Source organism: Lepidochelys kempii, chromosome 2, assembly GCF_965140265.1.
Source record: "Lepidochelys kempii isolate rLepKem1 chromosome 2, rLepKem1.hap2, whole genome shotgun sequence".
NCBI lineage: Eukaryota > Metazoa > Chordata > Testudines > Cheloniidae > Lepidochelys > Lepidochelys kempii.
In genome coordinates this window covers 37,055,118-37,082,148 of record NC_133257.1, presented here as the reverse complement: position 1 = coordinate 37,082,148, position 27,031 = coordinate 37,055,118, and the positions used below count along the sequence as shown (strand labels likewise).

The 27,031-nt window shown below is 44.3% G+C and overlaps 1 protein-coding gene across 1 annotated transcript in view; it reads left to right on the top strand.

Annotated features, from left to right (window-relative positions):
• Positions 1–278: 278 nt before the first annotated feature.
• FZD6 (frizzled class receptor 6) overlaps positions 279–27,031 on the top strand; it is a 60,867-nt gene continuing 34,114 nt past the window's right edge. Inside the window, exons 1-2 of the mRNA XM_073330398.1 lie at positions 279–784; positions 1,333–1,717. Coding sequence (XP_073186499.1) covers positions 1,538–1,717 — 180 coding nt within the window. The 5' untranslated portion in view covers positions 279–784; positions 1,333–1,537. The remainder of the gene's footprint in view (positions 785–1,332; positions 1,718–27,031) is intronic.

Here is a 27,031-nt window from a genome sequence, read left to right as displayed (position 1 = left end):
GGGGATGGGCCCGGGCCGGGCCGGCGGGGACAGACAGCGGCTGGCGACGGGCGGGCGGGCCGCCTCGCGGCTGGCTATGCGTGCCACGTGGCCGTGCGGGCTCCGCCCCCTCACGCTCCTGCCCGCCGGCTTTCAAATATCGCGGGATTCTGCGGCCAGGTGAGGAGACGTTACGGCCTGTTGGTGCTTCGCAGGAATCGCAGCCGGAGCGGAGCGGCGCGGCCATTGGAGGGGAGGAGTCGCTGCCGCCCCCCCCCCCCCTTGCGGCTGAGGTGAAGACCGGGCTTCTGCGCCCTCAAGGGCTGAGCCGCCCCGCCGGTTTTCTCCCGGGGCGGGGGGTGGCTGCGCTGCCGCGGGGGGGGGGGACTTCCGCCCGTGCCGCGGCACGTACTGGGGAGAGTGGCCCCTTCCCCGCAACGCTGCGTCAGGGCTCCCGAGCGGCGGGCCCGGGGGAGGCCGCCTGAGGGGCCCGGGGTCCCCGGACGGCTTGGGGGCAGGGTGCGTTGTGCCTTGTCCCTGGGCGGAGCCGTGTCCACGCCGGCTGGGGCAGCCTGGAGCGGGGCCATGGAGCGAGTTCCGTGGTCCCGCCCCAGGCGCCGCTTCCCAGGGAGGGGCTGGAAACCAGGCCCCGGCGCGGGGCGGAGGCCGCAGCTGCAGCTCCGGGGCAAGGCGGTAGCTGAGCGGTGTCCAAGCGAACCGATCGCGGGGGTTCCGCTCAGCCAGTCCCGGCACGGGAGCGCGGAGCGGTGTGAGTGGAGAGCCCGCGCCGGGTCGCCTGTCTGCTGTACGTATTCCCCGCTGTAACCTCAGCGGCTGCGTGGTGGTGGGGGAAATTGATTTCTTGTCTGGAAAGTCCCCTTGCTTGCTTAGAGCCATTGGACAGGTACCAGGTGTGATGGAAGGTTAAATTGTCGCTTGACCTCCCCACTCCGCTAGCGTTGGTGGCTCTTGACTTCAGATTTAGCAAACCTGACCCATTGTGAAAGATTTAAAAAAACTGGGTGTGCTTAGTGTTGACAAAAGAAGAGGAGGCAAACGCTTGTTGTCAGGGATGATCTAGGTTGATTTTTGTCCTGCGACAGCATAGGGGCTGGACTTGATGACTTCTTGAGGTCTCCCTTCTAGCCCTACATTTCTGTGATTCTGGGGAGTTACTCTTCATTCTCACCAGTGTCAAGTGAGAGGAGAATGAGGCCTGGGAAAAGTTGTCTTTTCATTTTACAGATTTATAGAAACCTGCTTTCTCTGCTGGAAAGTCTACTGTTTCATGTCATTTACTGGCTTTTGTACAGATAATTACCACTGAGCTGCGATGTCTTTTTGTTTTTACAGTTCACAAATAAGGAGAAAAAGATTTTTCAAGGAATCAAGATTGTACAGATTGGGAAAGTCCCATGAGAAGCAAGGAGCTTGATCAGCTTTTCACTGCTCTTTGTCCATCTTCTTCTGGAAGAAAAGATGAAGATTGACTTCATATGAAAAAATCTCTGTAACCACTGACCAAAATTATGTGCTAAAATCAGAAATCTTGACAAAAATGGGAATACTTGTGTTTTTTGTGATTTACAGTCTAATCTTAACCCTGATACAAGGGCACAGTCTGTTCACCTGTGAACCAATTACTGTTTCCAGGTGTACAGGACTGACATACAATATGACATTTTTTCCAAATGTGATGGGACATTATGACCAGGACACTGCTGCTGTCCAAATGGAGGTGAGTTGCCCCTCCCTGTTTTGTATTATTTGTTGCATTCAAGTAATATAACTGGGAACAATTGGAAAGGAATGATTTATAAACAGATAAATCTTTCTGTCATCCTGTAATACCTTGGAAGGGAAGGTAGGTAATAGAAACAACTAGCTGCCCATTTGAACACCGAGGAAGTGCTTCTCCATCCTGTTGCAGCCTCCTGGATGTGCAGATAAGGTGTATGACAGTTGTATGCTGTCCTATGCAGACCCTTGCAAGCCAAGAGCACACATTACTGTGGCTATTCTGGGCCTCTCTAGGTTGCAGAGCCAGGATTTAGAGCAACTCCTTGAAATGCCTAAATTATGTCCAGTGGCAAGTAGAACCTTGATCAGGCCAGAATCCAAAGTGTATAAAAGGAGCTTAAAGTTGCCTTTCCCACCCCTACCGAGATGCTGCTTTGTGTGCTGTGCATCGAGGAGACTGAGCGCATAGTCTCATCCCTACTTCCCATTCTTTGTTTCCTGAGGTCTCCTGACTGAACATTTTAAAAAGAAAACTGCATCTGTTTTGAAAGTTGACAAGAAAAGAAGCACTTCGTACACCCAAATAAATTGTTTCTGAAAATCTGTAATACACTTAGTTTTTTCTGGGAGCTTGCCATCTGCAGAAAAACCTTGTTAGTTGTTATAGTGGTAGGAAAGCCCTCTTGTTGAGAGACTTGTAAAACAAGTTTCAAAGCCATTTTTAAATGGGAGGGAAAATACAGGGCTTGAAGTACTTAGCAGACATGTACTTGCCAGAGGCTAATGCAAAAGATGGAAGTGGCAGAGGGGCACAAGGAAAAACTTGAATGCTTTTATCAGGGGCTGAGGACCCAATAATGATGCTACCAGCAGGCTGATCGAGGGATTGAGTAACTAAAGCAATAAGATGGGAAGAAAAAGCTCTTTTGTTTTTCCAGTACATTTGAGACCATGACCATCCTCTAGTCTGTTTCACTGCTATGTTGAACCCCTTGTCAGTTCCACTGCTGCCCAGTCATGCCAGTTACTTACTGGTGCTAGGCACTGGAGCTTTTCGCGGGATGAAGACACAATAATGGATGCTGGAAGAAGGGTAGAGCAGCAGAGCCCCAGTCCCTCAACAGCTGCCAGTAGGTCTATGTGGCAGCTGTGAAACTGACCAGAGTTGTTTAAGGCTGATTCTGCTGCTGCTTGGGACAGCTTTGTCTAGTGGCAGGGGCCCTGGAGTTGCGAATAAGTTAATGCTTGGATGGTTATCATTGCAACCATAAGAGGTAGAAACAATTTGTTTTAAATTAAAGCTTAAGTTCTGCAGGAACTTGTCTTCGTCCTTACAATCACCACTTGCCATGAAAATAATCCTTATCATTGTGCATAGCTATTTGGATTTTTCAAGACCCAGAAAGCAGGAATGTTTAAGGCACTGGGTCTAAATCAAGGTGATTCAGGGTCTAATCCTGACTTTGCCATAGACTTGTGTGACCTTGGATAAATTTGTGCGTGGAGGGGGCCCTCTGTATGCAGCTGTCCCCAGCTTTGTGTGCAGAAGGGGGGTCTGGTCTCCTTTGTTGGCACCATATTCTTTTGTCTCATTGCTTTTGACCTTGTGGAGGCCTCCGCGCAGGGTCCCGCTTGAGAATAATGAATGGAGACTTGGCAGGCCACTAGGGAGGAGTGGGGTGGTCCAAGGGTGCATATCATCCTCTCTCTGGCTTTGTGAAAAATTTGTGGTACAGATGATAGAGCCACAGGCTATATTACTGTATCTATATAGCCCACCTTGACTTTTCCATGGCCATCTACGGGGGAGAGGAAGTTTCTTGTATAGCTTCACTGGAGCCAGGGAGATGTGCTGGGGGGGAGGGGCAAAGCTAATGCTGAGGCACAGGGCCTCTGCACCGGTGGCTCTACCTTTCCCCTTTGTCTTATCCTCTCCTTTGACAGGGTGATTTGGGGGATTGGTGGTATTCTTTCTTCAGACTTCTCTCCCAAAAGAGAAGATCTGAGGTTGCTCTGCCTCAGTTCACCATCTGTAAATGGAGATGCCACTTCCCTGCTTTGCAACAGAGTGGTATGGCTAAGTTTATTAATATATGTGAGGAGTTTCTATACTGTGACGGGTGACATAGCAAAGCCTATTAATAAATTGATACAGAATTGGGCCCTAAAGATTCCCTGCTTTCTTAAATTACTGTGAAAACAGACTAAACTGAATATTGACTTAATACAGCTTTGAAACTTTACTATGCAGAAGAAAATGCTGCTTTCCTTTTTTTTAGTAGTTTAACACAGTACTTTACTGTATTGGGGGGTGGGTGTGGGTTTGGTGACTGTGCTGCTGCCTGATTGTGTACTTTGGTTACAAATGAGGGGTGTGACTGACAGGTCAGTTCATAACACTGGTGTTTGTAACTCTGAGGGCTTCCAGCGGAGGGCAGTGAAAATTATTAGGGAGTGGAGCACATGACTTATGAGGAGAAGCTGAGGGAACTGGGGTTGTTTAGTCTGCAGAAGAGAAGAATGAGGGGGGATTTGATAGTTGCTTTCAGCTACCTGAAAGGGGGTTCCAAAGAGGACGGATCTAGACTGTTCTCAAGGGTAGCAGATGACAGAACAAGGAGTAATGGTCTCAAGTTGCAGTGGGGGAGGTTTGTTGAAACAAATGAAGTTGTTTCAGCTCAGACTCAGTGGAGAAAATAATAAAACGTTTTTGTAAGAATGTTCTATACTGTGGTGGTATAGCTATGTTGGTCCCAGGATATTAGAGAATCAAGGTAGGTAAGGTAATGGACCAACTGCTGTTGAAAGACAAGCTTTCTAGCTTACACAGAGCTCCTTTTCTGCGTCTGGGAATTGTATTTAGCTGGGACTCTGAGTACAACATGGAACAAAAAAGGCTTCAGAGGTGATCCTAGCAATTATAGGCCAGTAAGCCTAATGTCAGTACTGAGCAAACTAGTTGAAACTATACTAAAGAACAAAATTGTGAGACACATAGATGAACGTGATTTTTGTGGAAGAGTCTACGTGGTTTTTGTAAAGGGAAATGATGCCTCACGCATCTAATAGAATTCTTTGAGGGGGAGCCAACAAGAATGTGGACATGGATGATCCAGTGGATATAGTGTACTTAAATTTTCAGAAAGCCTTCCTCGCCAAAGGTTCTTAAGCAAAGTAAGCTGTCATAGAATAAGAGGGAAGGGATGGTCCTCTTCTGGATCAGTAACTGGTTGAGCCACAGGAAACAAAGGAATAAATGGTCCATTCTCAGAATGGAGAGAGAAGTAAATAGTGTGGCCCGCAGGGGTCTGTGCTAGGACCAGTACTGTTCAACGTACTCAATCTGGAAAAAGCAGTGAACAGTGAGGTGGCAAAATCTGCAGATGACACAAAACTACTCACGATAGTTATATCCACTGCAGACCATGAAGTGTTAAAGGGATCTCACAAAACTGGGTGAGTGGGCAACAAAGTGGCAGATTAAATTCAATGTTTATATATGCATTACATTGCATTCATCAAATGATGGGGGTCTAAATTAGCTGTTATCACTCAAAGATCTTGGAGTCTATGTGGATAGTTCTCTGAAAAATCCACTCAATATGCAGTGGCAGTCAAAGAAGCTAACAGTGTTAGGAATCATTAAGAAAGGGGTAGATAGTAAAGCTAGGATTTAGTCACTGGTATTTTTAGTAAAAGTCATGGACAGGTCATGGGCAACAAACAAAAATTCATAGCTCATGGCCTGTCCATGACTTTTACTAAAAATACCTGTGATTAAAATCTTGGAGGGGGTGCTGGAAGGTGGGGGGGGGGGTTGTTGGGAGGGGCAAAGGGACATTGCTGTTTGGGGTAGTGGGGGTGGCACTGGGGGCCAGTGGCACCAGCGTCAGTTGTGGCTGTCGCGGGGGCCACCGACCAGCTGGCCCTGGAGCCATCTGCTAGGGCGGTCCTTGAGTCAGCCACACTGGCCCCTGGAGAAGTCACAAAGGTCGTGGAAAGTCACAGTATCCGTGACTTCTGCGACCTCTGTGACAGACATGGCGTCTTAATATTAAAAGACAAATTATCATATTGCCTCTATAAATTCATGGTACACCACCTCTTTAATACTGCGTGCAGATCTGGTCACCCCTCTCAAAAAAGATATATTGAAATTAGAAAAGGGCAACAAAAATGATTGGGGGTATGGAACAGCTTCCATATGGGGAGAGATTAATAAGACTAGGACTTTTCAGCTTAGAAAAGAGATGACTAAGGGAGGATATGATAGAGATCTATAAAATCATGACTGGTGTAGAGAAAGTAAATAAGGATGTGTTAGTTACTCATAACACAAGAACCAGGGGTCACCAATTAAATTAATAGGCAGCAGGTTTAAAACAAAAGGAAGGACAGCCAACCTGTGGAGCTCTTTGTCACAGGATGTTGTGAAGGCCAAGCCTATAACAGGGTTCAAAAGAACTAGATAAATGCATGGAGGATAGGTCCATCAATGGCTATTAGCCAGGATGGGCAGTGATGATGTCCCTAGCTTCTGTTTGCGAGAAGCTGGGAATGGGCAACGGGTTGGATCACTTGATGATTACCTGTTCTGTTCATTCTCTTGGATGTATCTGGCATTGGTTACTGTCAGAAGACAGGATACTGGGCTAGGTGGATCTTTGTTCTGACAGAGTATGGCCGTTATGACTTGTCAGTATCAGGGAAATTGTCCATAATAGCTATAGCAGAATACATTATACAGCCAGAGTAAACTATTATAAAGATGGAGTAAACTACTCTACTCCAGCTGTAATGGTCAAGTTCCTTGTCTAGACAAGCCCTATATCTTCAGTTTCCCCAGGTCACCTGATTGTGCAGGTTATTGCCAGTAATTTTTCAGCCTTCGTAGTATGCACATCCTCAAGATATCTATAAACTTTATTTCTAGTCTTTGTTTGTTGGTAAGTTGAGATACATGTAAATCAGTCCTTCCTACTGATCCGTCACTTTTGTTTTTCTTTGAACTCCCTTTTGTTTGTCAATGGCTGTGTGCTGATAGTGTGAAATTGTGAGCATTACTTCTAGAGAGAGGTGGGTGAGGTAATATCTTTTGTTGGACCAACTTCTGTTGTTGTGAGAGACCAGCTTTCCATCATACACAGAGCTTTTCTTCGGGTGTGGGAAATTTACTCAGTGCCACAGCTAAATAAAAGATGGAACAGATTGTTTAGAACAAGTAAACACATTTCAAAAGACCATTCAGGGGGAAGTGGGCTGCATTCCCCCCCTCCCCATGATTTGAAAGGATTTAAGGGAGGGGGAAGTTGGGCAGTGGGGTTAAGTGGGTCATAGATGTAATAAGCAATAAATCCAGTGTCTCTATTCAATCCATGATTTTTAGTATCTAGCAAATTTATAAATTTAAGCTCCTAGGCTCATCTTTCAAAAGTGTTGTGCAGGTTTCCTTTGGGGAGGAGAACAGAGGTCATATATAGAGTGATGGCTTTGTGAAGAATGTTCACCCACAGGTGGTTTGGTGTTGTGACAAAAGACAAGCTTAAATTAATAACTTTGCTAGATACTGAACATCATGGACAACAGATACACTGGATTTATTGCTTACTATAGCAATCTGTATAACCCAGTTATGCTTTTCCCCCCCCATTTCCCCTTCTCCTTGAATGGTCCATTGAAATGTGTTAACTACTTATGCTAAAACAACGTAAGAACAGCCGTACTGGGTCAGACAAGTCCATCCAGCCCAGTATCCTAACTTCTGACAGTGTCCAATGCTAGGAGCATCAGAGGAAATGAACAGGACAGGTAATCATCAAGTGATCCATCCAGTCACCCATTCCCAGCCTCTGGCAAACAGAGGCTAGGGACACAATCGCTGCTTATCCTGGCTAGTAGCCATTGATGGACCTATCCTCCATGAATTTATCTAGTTCTTTTTTGAACCCTGTTATAGTCTTCTCTGGCAAAGAGTTCCACAAGTTGGCTGTGCGTTGTGTGAAGAAGTCCTTCCTTTTGTTTTAAACCTGCTGCCTATTAATTTCATTGGGTGACCCCTGGCTCTTGTGTAATGAGGAGCAACTAACACTTCCTTATTTACTTTCTCCACACCAGTCATGATTTTATAGACCTCTGTCGTATCCCCCCTTAGTCATCTCGTCTAAGCTGAAAAGTCCCAGTTTTATTAATCTCTCCTCATCTGGAAACTGTTTCATACCCCTAATCATTTTTGTTGCCCTTTTCTGTACCTTTTCCAGTTCCAATATAGTCCTTAGGCTCAATATCTGGAAAACTTCCTAGCTGTAAGATTCATTAGATTTTAATAGTTTTATAGAAGGAAATGTAAGGCCATTTCCAAAGTATTTTAAAATTAGATTACAGGATATTTTCTACTGTTTTGTGTGGAGAAAAATCCTGCCCTGTTGAGGAATGGAAAAAATGATCTGATCTTGTATTTTCCATTTCTAAATTCTGAGACAGGTGTTCTTGTGTCTGTTATCTATGCTTACAGTGGAGAAAGAAATGAATCTAGCTACAGCAGCAGGAAAAAAATAAATAGAATTAAAGTCACTGTCAAAGATGTACCAAAAATAGTATCACTTGAATTATTGAAGCAGCTGTAGAAAATAAAATAACACTTCTGTACCAAAAAACACTTCTGTATTTTTCCCCTTCTGTAGATTGAATCAATTTAATTTCTCTATTGACATAATAGATTGTAAAATGAAGCAAACAGTGGAGTTGGGAGAAATAAATCTTTCATAATTAGTTCAACATTAAACAACAGACCCTTGCAACTGGGAAACATTGACATTGTTTTAAGTTACCGGATATCTTCAGCACATGGAGGGTGTTGGTAGGAGAAAAGAAATGCAACGGCTACAAATGCAGAGTGTCAGGAATTCTGTAAGATGACTGGCTCAGAATACTAACACACTGAAATGTGGATAGATATTCTTTTAAAATTTTAAGTGAAAATTATCTGGAAGAAGACAAAGGAGATCATGGACTATAATAGAAAGATTTTGTGGATGGTGGCATGGTATCCTGTACATCTTGTCTTTAAAAAACAATATAGCATAGTGCTCACAAATAATAGTGGCACACCACCCAGGTAAGATGCCTATATAAGTTCTTTAGTGTACTTGTAATTTAAGACATTAATAAGGTGAAGCTTCACCAGAAGGTGAGAAACAGTTTTATATTTATAATTCAGACATACTATCCAAATTATCCTACATGCTTCTAATAAGGCTAGCTTCAAGACTAGACTGCTATTAGTATGGCAAAGTGGTTTGCTTTCTCCAGGAAAGAGTTGTTGGCTGTATCTCCTTAGAATCACCCTGAAAGCTCAGGAGATGAGCAAATATATATATGAGCACCAGCATGAAAGGTAGTTAATTTTTCTCTTTAGTGTAGAGTTTTATAATGTAATTGTGTTTTTCATTTAACAGCAATTCAGGTAGAAGATGGGAAATTGTTTGTTAGGAAGCATTTATTTGCATGATGTTATGGCTATGCTGACTTTTGCTGGCCGTTTAGGTGGTGGTTTCAGGTGTATTTGTTTTAACCATTATACAGAAGTGCATAAGGGATAACTTCTTGTGTACAGTACATAGTGAAGATTAATCCACCAGTTTTGGTATTAGTAGTGGTAAGCATGTCAGTAGGAAAAGTACTATGCCTTTATTTAACCTCAGGTCAGTATGGCTATTCATGTACTTGATGTTAAGCATGTATGTAGCAGAGGGAAATAATCCCATAGTTGAGACCCTCCTTCCAGATGTCATGGTATCCTTCCCCATTGAGGATACCTCTGTGCGGGAGGGAACTCCAGTTATTAGGAAGAGACGGGTAATAGTAATGGCAGATTCAATTATTAGAAACATAAATAGCTAGGTTTGCAACAAACGGGAGAACAGCATGGTGACTTGCCTGCCGGGTGCAAAACTTGCAGATCTCTTGAGACATCTAGACCAGTAGTTCTCAAACTTTTGTACTGGTGGGACCCCTTTCACAAAGCAATTCTGAGTGTGACACCCCCCCCGCCCCTTTATAAATTAAAAACACTTTTCAACATATTTAACCCCATTAAAATGCTGGATGCAAAGCAGGGTTGGGGTGGGGGCTGACCGCTCATGACCAATGTCCCAACCCCTAGTTTGAGAACCCCTGATCTAGACAGATTTATGTGTAGTGCTGCAGAGATGGTCATGGTACATGTAGCATGGCAAATTGCTGGTACGATTATGATGGGTCCCACGCTTCCTCCTCTTGGAGGGTGAGGTGGGGTTCAGGGCACAGTTTTCTGCCCTTGAACTAGGGTATTTACTGTCCCACTAGTAACCCAGAGAAGGGTAGTGGAGAGGGAGGGATCGCCCTCTATTCGGGGTCCCAGCCCAGGGGCCCTAGGGATAGTGGTAAACAGCTTCAACTAGTGCTTCCTTCCCTTGGGATGCTTCTCTCTCCTGCTCTTCAGCTTGTGGGGCTTTCCCCCCCCCAAGTCAGGTGTCTCTTTACCTAGGGTCTTTGTCTTCTAGCCAGCCATGGCACTTCTTCAGACTGCTCTCTGCTCCAACTCCTTCCCCTGGCTGATTGAAGCAGGAGGCTTTTATCAGGTGACTAGCTTCAGGTGCTCTAATAGGTTTCTATAGATTAATTAAAAGAACCTGAAGCCATTCTTCCCTCTACAGGGAATAAGGCTTCTCCTCATCATGGGACTTACATATCTCTCCTATATCACTTTCCTGCTGCCTTCTGGCCATGCTGTATTACAGTATTATTATTACAGTAGGTACCAATGGCATAGGGAAGGATAGGAGAGAGGTCCTGGAGGCCAAATTTAGGTAAGAGATTGAAGTACAGGACCTCTATGGTAGCATTCTCTGAAATGCTTCAAGTTCCATGCACGGGGCCAGTTAGACAGGCAAAACTGCAGGGTCTGAATGCATGGATGAGATGATGGTGAAGGGAGGAGGGGTTTAGATTTTATTAGGAACTGGGGAATCTTTTGGGAAAGGGGGAGCCTATACAGGAAGGATAGGCTCCACCTAAACCAAAATGTAACCAGATTGCTGGCATGTAAACACAGTTTTTAAAGTAAGGGCTCTGGGAAAGCTGACAGGTACAGAGGAGTATGTGTTTTGGACTGAGACATCCCTTGGAGGATCTATTCATGGAGATTCTATATGTCCTAGTAAGAAGGAGGACATGGAAGATCATAAAATATGGGTAGGATCTGATGAGATCTGGTCGCCCCTTCTCAAAAAAGATATAATGGAATTGGAAAAGGTACAGAAAAGGGCAACAAAAATGATTAGGGGTGTGGAACAGTTTCTATATAAGGAGAGATTAATAAGACTGGGACTTTTCATCTTAGAAAAGAGATGACTAAGGGGGGATATAATAGAGGTCTATAAAATCATGACTGGTATGCAGAAGGTAAATAAGGAAGTGTTGTTTACTCCTTATAACTCAAGACCTAAGGGTCACAAATGAAATTAATAGGCAGCAGGTTTCAAACAAAAGGAAGGACCTCTTCACACAGCACAGAGTCAACCTGTGGAACTCTGCCACAGGATGTTGTGAAAGCCAAGACTATAACAAGGTTTAAAAAAACTAGATATGCTCATGGAGGATAGGTCCATCAATGACTATTAGCCAGGATGGGCAGGGATGCAAAACCTTGCTCTGAAGTGTCCCTGGCCTCTGTTTGCCAGAAGCTGGGAATGGGTGACCTTTAATATTGCAACCTTTAGGTCTGAAATTGAGTGACCAGAGAGATTGAAGTGTTCTCCGACTGGTTTATGAATGTTATAATTCTTGACGTCTGATTTGCGTCCATTTATTCTTTTACGTAGAGACTGTCCAATTTGACCAATGTACATGGCAGAGGGGCACTGCTGGCACATGATAGCATATATCACATTGGTAGATGTGCAGGTGAACGAGCCTCTGATAGTGAGGCTGATGTGATTAGGCCCTATGATGGTGTCCCCTGAATAGATATGTGGACACAGTTGGCAACGGGCTTTGTTGCAAGGATAGGTTCCTGGGTTAGTGGTTCTGTTGTGTGGTATGTGGTTGCTGGTGAGTATTTGCTTCAGGTTGGGGAGCTGTCTGTAAGCAAGGACTAGCCTGTCTCCTAAGATTTGTGAGAGTGATGGGTCATCCTTCAGGATAGGTTGTAGATCGTTGATGATGCATTGGAGAGGTTTTAGTTGGGGGGCTGAAGGTGATGGCTAGTGGCGTTATGCTATTTTTTTTGTTGGGCCTGTCTTGTAGTAGGTGACTTCTGGGTACTCTTCTGGCTCTGTCAATTTGTTTCTTCACATCAGCAGGTGGGTATTGTAGTTGTAAGAATGCTTGATAGAGATCTTGTAGGTGTTTGTCTCTGTCTGAGGGGTTGGAGCAAATGCAGTTGTATCGTAGAGCTTGGCTGTAGACGATGGATCGTGTGGTGTGGTCTGGGAGAAAGCTGGAGGCATGTAGGTAGGCATAGCGGTCAGTAGGTTTCCAGTATAGGGTGGTGTTGATGTGACCATCGTTTATTAGCACCATAGTGGCCAGGAAGTGGATCTCTTGTGTGGACTGGTCCAGGCCGAGGTTGATGTTGGGATGGACATTGTTGAAATCTTGGTGGAATTCCTCAAGGGCTTCTTTTCCATGGGTCCAGATGATGATGTCATCAATGTAGTGCAAATATAGTAGGGGCATTAGGGGACGAGAGCTGAGGAAGCGTTGTTCTAAATCAGCCATAAAAATGTTGGCATACTGTGGGGCCATGCGGGTACCTATAGCAGTGCTGCTGATTTGAAGGTATACATTGTCCCCAAAATGTGAAATAGTTATGGGTGAGGACAAAGTTCAGCCACCAGGTTTGCCATGACATTATCGGGGATACTGTTCCTGATGGCTTGTAGTCCATCTTTGTGTGGAATGTGGTGCTTCTAGAACTCTATTTCAGACCTAAAGGTCGCAATATTAAAACAAAAAGACTTCAAAAACAGACTCCAACGAGAGACTGCTGAATTGGTTAATTTGCAAACTGGATACAATTAACTTAGGCTTGAATAGAGACTGGGAATGGATGTGTCATTAAACAGAGTAAAACTATTTCCCCATGTTTATTCCCCCCCGCTCCTCGGACGTTCCTGTTTACTGCTGGAAATGGCCCACCTTGATTATCACTACAAAAGGTTTTCTCCCCCCCTCAATCCCCACTCTCCTGCTGGTAATAGCTCATCTTAAGTGATCACTCTCCTTACAGTGTGTATGATAACACCCATTTTTTCATGTTCTGTGTGTATATAAATCTCCTCACTGTATTTTCCACTGAATGCATCCGATGAAGTGAACTGTAGCTCACGAAAGCTTATGCTCAAATAAATTGGTTAGTCTCTAAGGTGCCACTAGTACTCCTTTTCTTTTTGTAAATTAGTTTAGAAATCTTGGTATACTTACCTGTGTTTGTATTTTAAAATGAAGATTGGAATCAGAATGGTGTTTCCTTGCCTTCCTGTTTCTTAGGATTGGGGTGTGTCTAGAATCATAGAAGAAGTTTAATTACTATGTGTGTATGTCTATATAGCAAAAATTCCCAGCCAGTCATGTTAAAATGCAATTTTAGACATGTCTTGTGTGGGAAAATTCTGATCTCACAAACTATTTATTTAAAAATTACCCATGTGAAAGATGTGAACAATTTTCCTATAATTGAGACATAAGTAGCACTAGTTTTCTCTCAAGCAAAAACTTTTATGTAACTTTTGTCAAACTTTAAGGACACACACAGGTTCACAAGGGGGGCTTAAACACTTAACTGCCACGTGAGGAACCTAAGTTTAACATTTAGGTGCTATTGGCATTCACAAAATCACTGGTGAGCTGCTGCCTACCCCTGTAAGTGCCTAAGTTTCCACTGTTAAAGTCCCCCAGTTGCCTACATTTCTGTGCTGGGGCATGCACGCAGCCTAAGTCCTGACAGCACCAAGGAGCTCAGGGCTTAGCTCTCACCTAAGCCCCAGTGAAAGTTCCCCTACCTATCTTGCCTGCAGGGACAGATCTGTTAGCTGTGCTCAAAGTCTGCCTAAGAGCATGCCTAGCAGATCAGGCCCTTTTTACCCAATAACCCAGTAGTTAGAGCAGTCACCCAGGCTTTGGTGTTCAAATCCCCAATTTGCTTGTTTTGGAGAAGGGATTTAAACTCAAGTCTCCCCTGTCCCCATAGGTGAGTGGCCTAACCAATGAGTGTTAAGTGTTCTGGGGTGGGTCTCTCTCATTGAAGCCATTCCACTTTATATAAATAAGTATTCATTGGGCAAGAGAGAGAGTGAGTGACTCTATAGCCTCTGTGGTTAATACACTCTCCTGGGAGACCCAGGTTCCTGTCCCCGCTTCAATGGATATTTAAGTATTTTATACAAAGTGGAACAGCTTCAAAAGGAGAGACACAACTCTTCCCTCCTCACCCACAAGTACCTTATAGCCCAGGGCACTCACCTGGGAGTAGGGGAGACCTGGGTTCAGTTTCCTGCTCCAAATCGGGTAGGCTGGGGAATTGAACGGGGGGGGGGTCTCCCACATCTTGAGTGAGTGCTCGAACTACTAGGCTGTTGGGGGCAGGCCTCTTCCTTCCCCTCTGTTTTTTGTTTTGTTTTGTTTTTTTCTTGAAAAAGGGCTGTCTTTGGCGCCTAACTCCATGAATGGGTTAATGCCTGGAATCCTGAATAGAGATAGACACTAACTCCAGGCCAAAGGCAAGTGCATAATTGCCTTTGAGGGATGGGGCTTAGGCCACACTCCTCTCCTCTCATTCAAAAGAAAAGGAGTACTAGTAGCACCTTAGAGACTAACCAATTGGATGCCATTCGCCTTTTCTTTTTGCGAATACAGACTAACATGCCTGCTATTCTGAAACTCTTCTCATTGGCATTTCCTACTGCTTGTTTAGATGGTTCTCAGTTCAATTTGCTGACTTTTGTGAATCCCTTTTTTGGCACCTAGCTTTCCCCATGCATTGTGAGGGAAGCCTGAGCCCCGAACTTGCTGCTGTGAATTCCACTATGTGCGAACCTAAAGATTAGGTGCTGTAACTTTCAGCATTTCAGTGCCCAAGTCCCTCTTTTGAATCTAGCCCCAAATGAATTTTTTGAAGTAAAATAATTCAGTGGCGCACTCTGATGCGGTAACAGTACTTACCACATATTTTAAGTTTTCAAAACCCTATACAAACATTAATTACAGAGAAAATCTACTTAAAGCTGAAGAAAAGACCTGTTTTTGTGTTTCTGTCTGCTATCACTGTGATGTAAACTCTCATCCCAGAAACAGGGCCTTCCTTAGGATTTATGGGGCCCTAAGCAGTATTATTAAACTGGTGCCTCTATGCCCGATGGCATCCTGAGCTTGCAACCCGTTGGCAGTGGGGAGGCAGCAAAGGATAACAAAACACCCAGCCCGCCTCTGTACCCTCTCTTTGAAGAATGGACATGCAGAAGGTACCTAATTAAAAGCACTAAATTTGGGAATAAAAAAATGTCAGTCACAGTTTTTTTGATACACCCTGAAGTTTGTAAGACATTTATTTGCAAAAACTTTGTAGTAAGGTTGAATCAGCTGTCTTGCTGAATACAACATTAAATATTATGGAATACATGATGCAGCTCTTCCTTGTTTTACATTTTCTTAATCAGTATTTCTAAATTGATTTTATATTTTAAATGTACTCTTAAGCCTTCTTAAAGTAATCATTCCAGATTACTACATATTTAACTCACTGAAACAAAGACATTGTAGTAAATCAGTGACAGAGGTTTACTGTGTTCATAACAATGTTCATTGCTTTTAGAAAAAGGGAACACTAATTTACTTTGTGTGATCTCCATAACAAGAAACAGGTTTATGAAATTTCACAAACTTTAAAAAATATGGCAAAGAGTCCTGTGGCACCTTATAGGCTAACAGACATATTGGAGCATAAGCTTTTGTGGGTGAATATGAAAGCTTATGGTCCAATATGTCTGTTGGTCTGTGAGGTGCCACAGGACTCTCTGCCGCTTTTACAGATCCAGACTAACATGGCTACCTCTCTGATACTTTTTAAAAAAATGTTTCCAAAGGATTTTGTCTTACTAAAGTACTGATTTTTCTGGAGGGTTCTCCTAAAACTAGTTACTCAGATAGTCAGAAGTAAAGAAAGGGAAACTGCTTCCAGATAGCTGGACAAAGAAAGGGGTGTTGTCCCTTAAAGGGACCTCTTCAATGGGGGGTGGGGAGGAGAAGGGTAAAGGGAGAAAGAGATGGACAGGAAGATTTTGGATGAAAGTATTTTTTACTATAGTAATTTAAAATGTGTGGTTTAGATAAGGGTAGTCTTTTGAAGGATTTATTTAAACTGTCTGAAGATCCAAGCATTTAAGGCTAAAGATGATTGTGCATCTGAAAATCTATAAAAGGATTTTTTTAGAGATGTGATTTTTATAATCTTCAACACATTAATGAAATATTCTTAAAGCAAATTTTAAACTAAGTCCTGTAGACTGACATTTTCTGAGTAAATATTACAGTAATGCACAACTGTTTTTGTCAGTAAATTCAGAAACGGACAGTATATACCTGGGGTTTGGCAAATGCCTGTTAAATGGTTTCTTTACCCCTTGAATGGCTCTTTAACAGTTTCAGTGTTGTGCTAATCGGTCTGGCAGGCTGGAATGTTTTTTCACCTTTAACTACTAGATCCTCTCCCGAGGAAGACTCGCCAGGCTGCAGCAGCCAGCTGTGGGAGCCTGCAGGAAGGGTCAAACAGGGTTAGGAAAGCCAGGAGGGTGGACACTAAGACCCAGTGGTGCCCCAGATTTGCAGGGGCCCTGCACAGCTGCTTATGTTGCGTGTGCCTAAGGATGGCCCTGCCCAGAAGCACTGGTATTATAGAAAATTACCCTGGATTCAAATGTACAGCAGTTGGTAGATCCTACATAGATGTAAAGACAGCAGTCGTCATACAGTCAGTCTCCAAAATTAAACCAAACCAAAAATGTTTTCCCATTGTTCTTTTCAGCTGTATCTCTAGTTGTGTAATTTTATATATTCAGATTAGTCATCCAACAGGGGCATCCTGTATAGTTTTCACTCTGGTCAGTGCACTTGCGAAACTAAGAATTCAGTTTTAGGCCCCAAACTTGCAAACTGGTCCTTACTGATGCAGAGACCCTCTTGCAGGATAGGGGCCTATGTTAGTCTATAGAAGGTAGCTAAACTGCAACATAAGTTTAGTGAGTTGCAAAAATTTTTGTTAGGAGCCATGTGTGCAGTGTATATTTGCATCTTGAAATCCAGAAGTTGTGAATTTTAAGTTGTCAAACAAAAGGAACTGTGCACCAAAGCTTCTCAAAACAGATAATGGTTTTGCTTTCTCAAACCTCCAAATTTATTTTCTGTCATTCCTTGTCCAATCATAAACAATTCACTTAGGGCAGGATGTTTGCTGCTTTGAGAGCCTTCTATTGCCATTTCAAAAGAAGGTGTCAGTCTTACTGTACCTCAAGCATTATTTGATGTAAGTAGACCTCTGCTCCATAGGTGAGCAGTGTATAGTCAGGTCTCTGTGGATATGTCTGCACAGCATTTTGGAGTGAGTCTCCCAGTCCTGGTTGACAGATGTGGGTTAGCAGGGTTTGCACTAGCACTGTAAAAATACTTGTATAGATAGCGCTTTGAAGTTGCGGCTTGGGCTGGATCTCGAACTCTGAAGCTTAGGGAGGTGGGTGGGCTTCAGAGCCCAGATTCCAGCCGAAGCCGCAACTTCAAAGCGCTATCTATACAAGTATTTTTACAGTGCTTGTGCGAACCCTACTAGCCTGAATCTGTTGACCTATGCTAGGAGGCTTGCTGTGTAGACATACTCTGTAAGATCTGTACATATTTTGCTAAATAGAGAACACCAAGTTTCCTTATTATTAAGTAGGCCATCATGCTGGGGTGTTACATCTTCCAAATAGGTTGGTCCCTGTTAGTGCTTCATTTCCTGAAAGTTGATTGGTAAGACCTTTTTACTTACCCTTACTTAAGCAGTGCTGCTGAATTAGAAAGATGTACTTTTAGGTTAGATAATCTTTCATTTAAGGGAACAGAGCATAAGAAATTTTTCGTTATCATTCTGCTAAAGTAGCCATTTGTTTTGATCTAAATTAACTCTGAAACCTAACACTGAAAACTTCTGTGCCAACTTTAAGTATTTCATGAATTTTAGAAAAATTGATTTTGTCCCTCATCTCTCTGATCAGCAATGGAAATTGTCTTCAGCGTAACTTGATTGCCAGCTCTCTAATTGGATTCTTTTAAAGTTACTTCACAGTTTGGGTAAAATTAACCAGCTTTCTGGAGATATATAGTTATTAAATTCCTATACTTTTATCAAGACCAGTTAGGTTATTCTCTTTGTATGAAACAAAATAAGAATCAAATAATCTTTGTTATGCAAATTGCATTGTGGCTGTGAGATGCTTTGTGTGTATTCTTTCTAGATTGATCAGAGTTTTTGTAGACTTGTAGCTAACCCAGCCAGTTTTACTTTGTGACATGACAGACTCTTAATTAACCTAAGGTCCATGTTCTCTCATGAATTTTTTTTCTACAGAGGGTCGGAAATTCCTTGAATTTCAACTCTTGTGATTTCTGGTAGTCTTTGTTGTGTGGGTCGAGGACAGACTACAGAGATAAATGCTGAACTTGATCGGTGATGGGATTCAGCCTCCTAAACCAGAGGATCTTCCAGATTATATATGGGGTTCAGTACTACTTCCCACCAATGCCTGATTTTTCCCCCCCCCTCTGTCCCCCTGCACCTGTTCATACCCTTTCCTTATCTGGCCAGCAGTGAAGGTGAGGTTATTAGTGTTCAGTTTTGTTAGGGTGTGTATGTGACAAGTAGGCCCCTTGGTAAAAGGTCCCATGTTCTTTTCAAACAACTCTTGTCTCAAACCTGACAAACTCACTATGCCATACCTCTTGTAGGGGATTTACCTGTGAAGGGTAACGTACGGTGTCAAGGTTCCTCCCCCACTCTGAACTCTAGGGTACAGATGTGGGGACCTGCATGAAAAACCTCCTAAGCTTATCTTTACCAGCTTAGGTCAAAACTTCCCCAAGGTACAAAATATTACCCCCGTTATCCTTGGAATGGCCGCTACCACCACCAAACTAATACTGGTTACTGGGGAAGAGCTGTTTGGACGCGTCCTTCCCCCCAAAATACTTCCCAAAACCTTGCACCCCACTTCCTGGACAAGGTTTGGTAAAAAGCCTCACCAATTTGCCTAGGTGACTACAGACCCAGACCCTTGGATCTTAAGAACAATGAACAATCCTCCCAACACTTGCACTCCCCCTTTCCTGGGAAATGTTGGATAAAAAGCCTCACCAATTTGCATAGGTGACCACAGACCCAAACCCTTGGATCTGAGAACAATGAAAAAGCATTCAGTGTTTTACAAGAAGACTTTTAATAAAAAATAGAAGTAAATAGAAATAAAGAAATTCCCCCTGTAAAATCAGGATGGTATATATCTTACAGGGTAATTAGATTCAAAACATAGAGAACCCCTCTAGGCAAAACCTTAAGTTACAAAAAAGATACACAGACAGAAATAGTTATTCTATTCAGCACAATTCCTTTCTCAGCCATTTAAAGAAATCATAATCTAACACATACCTAGCTAGATTACTTACTAAAAGTTCTAAGACTCCATTCCTGTTCTGTCCCTGGCAAGCGCAGCATACAGACAGACACAGACCCTTTGTTTCTCTCCCTCCTCCCAGCTTTTGAAAGTATCTTGTCTCCTCATTGGTCATTTTGGTCAGGTGCCAGCGAGGTTACCTTTAGCTTCTTAACCCTTTACAGGTGAGAGGAGCTTTCCCCTGGCCAGGAGGGATTTCAAAGGGGTTTACCCTTCCCTTTATATTTATGACATACGGTATCTGTTGAAAACTCATAACTTACCAAGACTCGTAATCATTACAAGATGTATGTAAGTATATTAAGGGTATGCTTTATGGACTTGGAGTAAAAGTTAGTCACCTGGGGATAAAATATCTTGGTGATGGCCCATTCAAGCAGGACTAAGTTGTCATTCCTCCGTGGTTAGCTTCCTCTCAATTTTCTAGCTTTGCTCCATCCCACGACTGTCAATGGAAAACCATCAGACAGAGCTGCAAATAAATGAAACCACTTTCAGACAAAAAGGGAACATTGATTTCCAGCTCTATTGGATTCTTGCCCTGCCAATAAATAAAGACAAAAGACTGTTTTAGTTAACAAGATGGGGAGAGGCACTTTCTATCCATTCACTGAGGAAATATCTTATGGTGTGGGGGTATTTTCATAATAGTTTAAATCTTGGTTCCTGTGAAGCCAGCAAGCTCTATAACAGACTGAACTTTGAGGTAAAATCTACTTTATTAGATAGGAAAGGAAACTATTAATAATATAGGTCCTAGTTCGCATTTTTATGTCTTTTGTTACTAGAATTTGTTTCCATCACTCTCTTATTTCTAGCTGAATCTCTGTTCTTTCTTAAATAAACCTTCATTTATTTTATTACAAGTGCTGTGTGTTATGTAGGAGTGGTGATTTAAGGTAAAACTAGTAAACTGGGGTACACTGCTCCTTTGGGGGCAGAAAACCTGGGATTTATGTGAGTAATCAGTCTCGAGCTGGATATCACAGGGAAATGCTTCAAAGGAACTCAGGGCTGAGGTGCATCTATTGTTAGGCACCTAGGCGAAGATAGGGTTAGCATAGCCCAGAGGAGAGTGCTTGAGTGGCTAACAGCCACCATGGGCAAGGCTACTTCTCGCTAGAGGCCAGCGGTAACAAGGTGACAGTCAGTCCCGGGAACTCCAAGGACCGTGGCAGGTGGAGTAGAGTATATCATGGTGTGCAGCTGTTCCTCAGTTCCTCTACCTGCTACCTCAGAATTCCAGGGAAGGGCCAACCCCACTGTCATAAATATAAAGGGAAGGGTAAACCCCTTTGAAATCCCTCCTGGCCAGGGGAAAGCTCCTCTCACCTGTAAAGGGTTAAGAAGCTAAAGGTAACCTCGCTGGCACCTGACCAAAATGACCAATGAGGAGACAAGATACTTTCAAAAGCTGGGAGGAGGGAGAGAAACAAAGGGTCTGTGTCTGTCTGTATGCTGCGCTTGCCAGGGACAGAACAGGAATGGAGTCTTAGAACTTTTAGTAAGTAATCTAGCTAGGTATGTGTTAGATTATGATTTCTTTAAATGGCTGAGAAAGGAATTGTGCTGAATAGAATAACTATTTCTGTCTGTGTATCTTTTTTGTAACTTAAGGTTTTGCCTAGAGGGGTTCTCTATGTTTTGAATCTAATTACCCTGTAAGATATCTACCATCCTGATTTTACAAGGGGGATTTCTTTATTTCTACTTACTTCTATTTTTTATTAAAAGTCTTCTTGTAAAACACTGAATGCTTTTTCATTGTTCTCAGATCCAAGGGTTTGGGTCTGTGGTCACCTATGCAAATTGGCGAGGCTTTTTATCCAACATTTCCCAGGAAAGGGGGGGTGCAAGTGTTGGGAGGATTGTTCATTGTTCTTAAGATCCAAGGGTCTGGGTCTGTAGTCACCTAGGCAAATTGGTGAGGCTTTTTACCAAACCTTGTCCAGGAAGTGGGGTGCAAGGTTTTGGGAAGTATTTTGGGGGGAAGGACGCGTCCAAACAGCTCTTCCCCAGTAACCAGTATTAGTTTGGTGGTGGTAGCGGCCAGTCTAAGGATAACGGGGGTAATATTTTGTACCTTGGGGAAGTTTTGACCTAAGCTGGTAAAGATAAGCTTAGGAGGTTTTTCATGCAGGTCCCCACATCTGTACCCTAGAGTTCAGAGTGGGGGAGGAACCTTGACATGGTGGCACAGTGGTGGGATTAACCTGAAATCATTTTGAGATCCAGTTGAGATTTTTTGAACTAGAAATACAGATTTTAAAAAGGAATTTTTAGGAAGTCCAGAAGGCAGCTTTGAAACTGAAAGCAGCTTGGTTTCTCTCTGCTTTGTGGCCAAGCAGAGACAAAAGGGGATTATCTTGTGAATTGCAGGTTTTCTTTGCCTGGAGGCAGGGTACTTAACTCCTGCAGGGAAATTCAGTCTTCCAACCCAGAGGTTTTTTTTTTTTCTTTTCTTCCTAAAAGTAAATAGGGGGTGTGTGCTCTACCCATTTGCCTGGAGACAAAAGTGGCAGGGTTTTTTTTAGGATTTTGATTTTTTTTTGTTTTACAAGGAGCACAGGTTTGAAAAAAAAAATTTTTTTTTTCTTTGGGCTGGGTAAGCAGGTTTCCAAGTAGTTGGAGGTTTTTTGCTTTAATTTGGGCCCAGAGCAGAGACAAGGGAATTGTCTTTTTCTGTAGGCTGACAATCACTATCAGAGAATAGGTATTCTATTCCAGCACAGCAAAATTTTACAGCCAAGTTTTGTTTGTTTATTTCTAAACCTCGGGTGTAAAGTTAGTTAAAAACAGAGAGGTTAGAATGGCCAAATCCTCGGCTCGACTACAGCTGGAATTAGCCAAATTTCAGGCTGAGGAAAAACAAAGGGAACATGAAAGACAGATAGAACTCATGCGGCTGGAGAAGGAGGTACAGGAGGCTGCCCACAAGAGGGAAATGGAGGCAAGGAAGCATGTGGAGGAGATGGAGAGGATAAAGGCCCAGCAGAATATACCAACAAACCCTAGCAATCCTTCTCCAGGTACCACTTCCCATCCCAGAAAGTTCCCCACCTACAAGGCAGGTGATGATACTGAGGCCGCCTTAGAAAACTTCGAAAGGGCCTGCCTTGGGTACAACATCTCTACTGACCAATACATGGTAGAGCTGAGGCTGCAGCTCAGTGGACCCTTAGCTGAGGTGGCAGCTGAAATGCCTAAAGAACATATGAACAAGTATGAACTGTTTAAATCCAAGGCGAGAGTCAGAATGGGGATAACACCCGAGCAGTCTCGTCAGAGGTTCCGAGCCCTAAGGTGGAAACCAGACATGTCATTTACCCGACATGCCTACCACATTGTGAAACATTGGGATGCCTGGATATCAGGAGCAAGTGTTGAATCTCCAGTAAATTTGCCCTTCCTAATGCAAATGGAACAATTCTTAGAGGGTGTTCCTGAGGAAATAGAAAGATACATCCTAGATGGGAAACCCAAAACTGTAATCGAGGCAGGAGAGATTGGAGCCAGATGGGTGGAGGTGGCAGAGAAGAAGAAAACTGGTCGCAGTTGGAGCGGAGACCAGAAGGGACCACCCCAGACCACACCCTATTACCGGGGGCCGCCCAAAGCCCCACCTACCTCCCAAAGAACCCTCCAGACCCCTTATCGTCCCACCACCCCATTCTCCAGCAACCCACCTCGCCCCAGTGACCCGTCAGCTAGACGATGTTTTAAATGTAACGAGCTGGGGCATGTAAAGGCCAACTGCCCCAAGAACCCCAACAGATTACAGTTCATTGCACCGGAATCACACCAGAGGTCCACAGGCCCAGATACCTCCCAGATACCCTTGGAGCGGAGGGAAACTGTGAGTGTGGGCGGGAAGAAGGTCACCGCGTGAAGGGACACCGGAGCACAAGTGTCAGCTATCCATGCTTCCTTAGTGGACCCCAATTTAATCAACCCAGAGATCCAAGTGACGATTCAACCCTTCAAGTCCAACTCTTTCAATTTGCCTACAGCCAAGTTGCCTGTCCAGTACAAGGGCTGGTCAGGAATGTGGACTTTTGCAGTCTATGATGATTATCCCATCCCCATGCTGTTGGGGGAAGACTTGGCCAATCATGTGAAGCAGGCCAAGAGGGTGGGAATGGTCACCCGCAACCAGGCTAAACAAGCCGTGAGGCCTAGCTCTGTTCTGGAAACTTCTATCAGGACCCAGTCAGAGGTGATGGACCTGGACCCCAGGCCAATGTCTGCAACAGCAATAGTGGATCCAGTCCCAGAGACCCAGACGGAACCAGTCCCAGAACCGGAACCAGCCGAACAACCAACACCAGACCCCGGGTCAGCACTGAATCCAGTACTTGCAACCTCAACACCAGAGGGCCCCACCGAACCTGAACTGGCAGCAGCCGATAACCCTACACAAGAGGCTCAGCCGGAGCCTGAATCCCAACATAGTGCACCAGCGGAGAGCGGTTCACAGTCAACAGAAACAGCTCCATCCCCTATATCGCTTCCAGAGGGACCAAGCCTAGGTCCACAATCCCATGAGGAACTGATGTCTCCAGCATCAAGGGAACAGTTCCAGACTGAACAGGAAGCAGATGAAAGCCTCCAGAGAGCTTGGACGGCGGCACGGAGCAACCCACCGCCTCTCAGCTCTTCTAATCGATCCAGGTTTGTTGTAGAAAGAGGACTTTTATACAAGGAAACTCTTTCTGGGGGACACCAGGAAGACTGGCATCCTCAGAGACAGTTGGTAGTTCCAACTAAATACCGGGCCAAGCTCTTGAGCTTAGCCCATGATCACCCTAGTGGCCATGCTGGGGTGAACAGGACCAAAGACCGTTTGGGGGGGTCATTCCACTGGGAGGGAATGGGCAAGGATGTTTCTACCTATGTCCAGTCTTGTGAGGTGTGCCAAAGAGTGGGAAAACCCCAAGACCAGGTCAAAGCTCCTCTCCAGCCACTCCCCATCATTGAAGTTCCATTTCAGCGAGTAGCTGTGGATATTCTGGGTCCTTTTCCGAAAAAGACACCCAGAGGAAAGCAGTACATACTGACTTTCATGGATTTTGCCACCCGATGGCCGGAAGCAGTAGCTCTAAGCAACACCAGGGCTAAAAGTGTGTGCCAGGCACTAGCAGACATTTTTGCCAGGGTAGGTTGGCCCTCCGACATCCTCACAGATGCAGGGACTAATTTCCTGGCAGGAACTATGAAAAACCTTTGGGAAGCTCATGGGGTAAATCACTTGGTTGCCACTCCTTACCATCATCAAACAAATGGCATGGTGGAGAAGTTTAATGGAACTTTGGGGGCCATGATACGTAAATTCGTAAATGAGCACTCCAATGATTGGGACCTAGTATTGCAGCAGTTGATCTTTGCCTACAGAGCTGTACCACATCCCAGTTTAGGGTTTTCCCCATTTGAACTTGTATATGGCCGTGAGGTTAAGGGGCCATTGCAGTTGGTGAAGCAGCAATGGGAGGGATTTACACCTTCTCCAGGAACTAACATTCTGGACTTTGTAACCAACCTACAAAACACCCTCCGAACCTCTTTAGCCCTTGCTAGAGAAAACTTACAGGATGCTCAAAAAGAGCAAAAAGCCTGGTATGATAAACATGCCAGAGAGCGTTCCTTCAAAGTAGGAGACCAGGTCATGGTCTTAAAGGCGCTCCAGGCCCATAAAATGGAAGCATCGTGGGAAGGGCCATTCGTGGTCCAGGAGCGCCTGGGAGCTGTTAATTATCTCATAGCATTCCCCACCTCCAACCGAAAGCCTAAGGTGTATCATATTAATTCTCTAAAGCCCTTTTATTCCAGAGAATTAAAGGTTTGTCAGTTTACAGCCCAGGGAGGAGACAACGCTGAGTGGCCTGAAGGTGTCTACTACGAAGGGAAATGTGCTGGTGGTGTGGAAGAGGTGAACCTCTCCATGACCCTTGGGCGTATGCAGCGACAGCAGATCCAGGAGCTGTGCACTAGCTACGCGCCAACGTTCTCAGCCACCCCAGGACTGACTGAACAGGCATACCACTCCATTGACACAGGTAATGCTCACCCAATTAGGGTCCAACCTTACCGGGTGTCTCCTCAAGCTAAAACTGCTATAGAACGGGAGATCCAGGATATGTTACAGATGGGTGTAATCCGCCCCTCTGAAAGTGCATGGGCATCTCCAGTGGTTCTAGTTCCCAACCCAGATGGGGAAATACGTTTTTGCGTGGACTACCGTAAGCTAAATGCTGTAACTCGCCCAGACAACTATCCAATGCCACGCACTGATGAACTATTAGAGAAACTGGGACGGGCCCAGTTCATCTCTACCTTGGACTTAACCAAGGGGTACTGGCAGGTACCACTAGATGAATCTGCCAAGGAAAGGTCAGCCTTCATCACACATCTCGGGCTGTATGAATTTAATGTACTCCCTTTCGGGCTGCGAAATGCACCCGCCACTTTCCAAAGACTTGTAGATGGTCTCCTAGCGGGATTAGGAGAATATGCAGTCGCCTACCTTGACGATGTGGCCATATTTTCGGATTCCTGGGCAGACCACCTGGAACATCTACAAAAAGTCCTTGAGCGCATAAGGGAGGCAGGACTAACTGTTAAGGCTAAGAAGTGTCAAATAGGCCTAAACAGAGTGACTTACCTTGGACAACAGGTGGGTCAAGGAACTATCAGCCCCCTACAGGCCAAAGTGGATGCTATCCAAAAGTGGCCTGTCCCAAAGTCAAAGAAACAGGTTCAATCCTTCTTAGGCTTGGCCGGTTATTACAGACAATTTGTACCGCACTACAGCCAAATCGCTGCCCCACTGACAGACCTAACCAAAAAGAAACAGCCAAATGCTGTTCAGTGGACCGGAAAGTGTCAGAAGGCGTTTAACAAGCTTAAAGCGACACTCATGTCTGACCCTGTACTAAGGGCCCCAGACTTTGACAAACCGTTCCTAGTAACCACAGATGCATCCGAGCGTGGTGTGGGAGCAGTTTTAATGCAGAAAGGACCTGATCAAGAATTCCACCCTGTAGTGTTTCTCAGCAAAAAACTGTCTGAGAGGGAAAGCAACTGGTCAGTCACTGAAAAAGAATGTTATGCCATTGTCTACGCTCTGGAAAAGCTACGCCCATATGTTTGGGGACGGCGTTTCCACCTGCAAACCGACCATGCTGCACTAAAGTGGCTTCACACCGTCAAAGAAACTAACAAAAAACTTCTTCGGTGGAGTTTAGCTCTCCAAGATTTTGATTTCGACATCCAACACATCTCAGGAGCTTCTAACAAAGTGGCTGATGCACTCTCCCGTGAAAGTTTCCCAGAATCAACTGGTTAAAATCGTCCTTGAGATGTGGAAAATATTGTTAGTCTTTATGTACTTGGTAGTATATTTAGAGATGCATGTGTCTTATTAACTCTGTTTTCCTAGAGCTCCAGGAAGAAATCCCAGCCAGTGTTTCACCCTAGCTGAGATTTGGGGGGCGTGTCATAAATATAAAGGGAAGGGTAAACCCCTTTGAAATCCCTCCTGGCCAGGGGAAAGCTCCTCTCACCTGTAAAGGGTTAAGAAG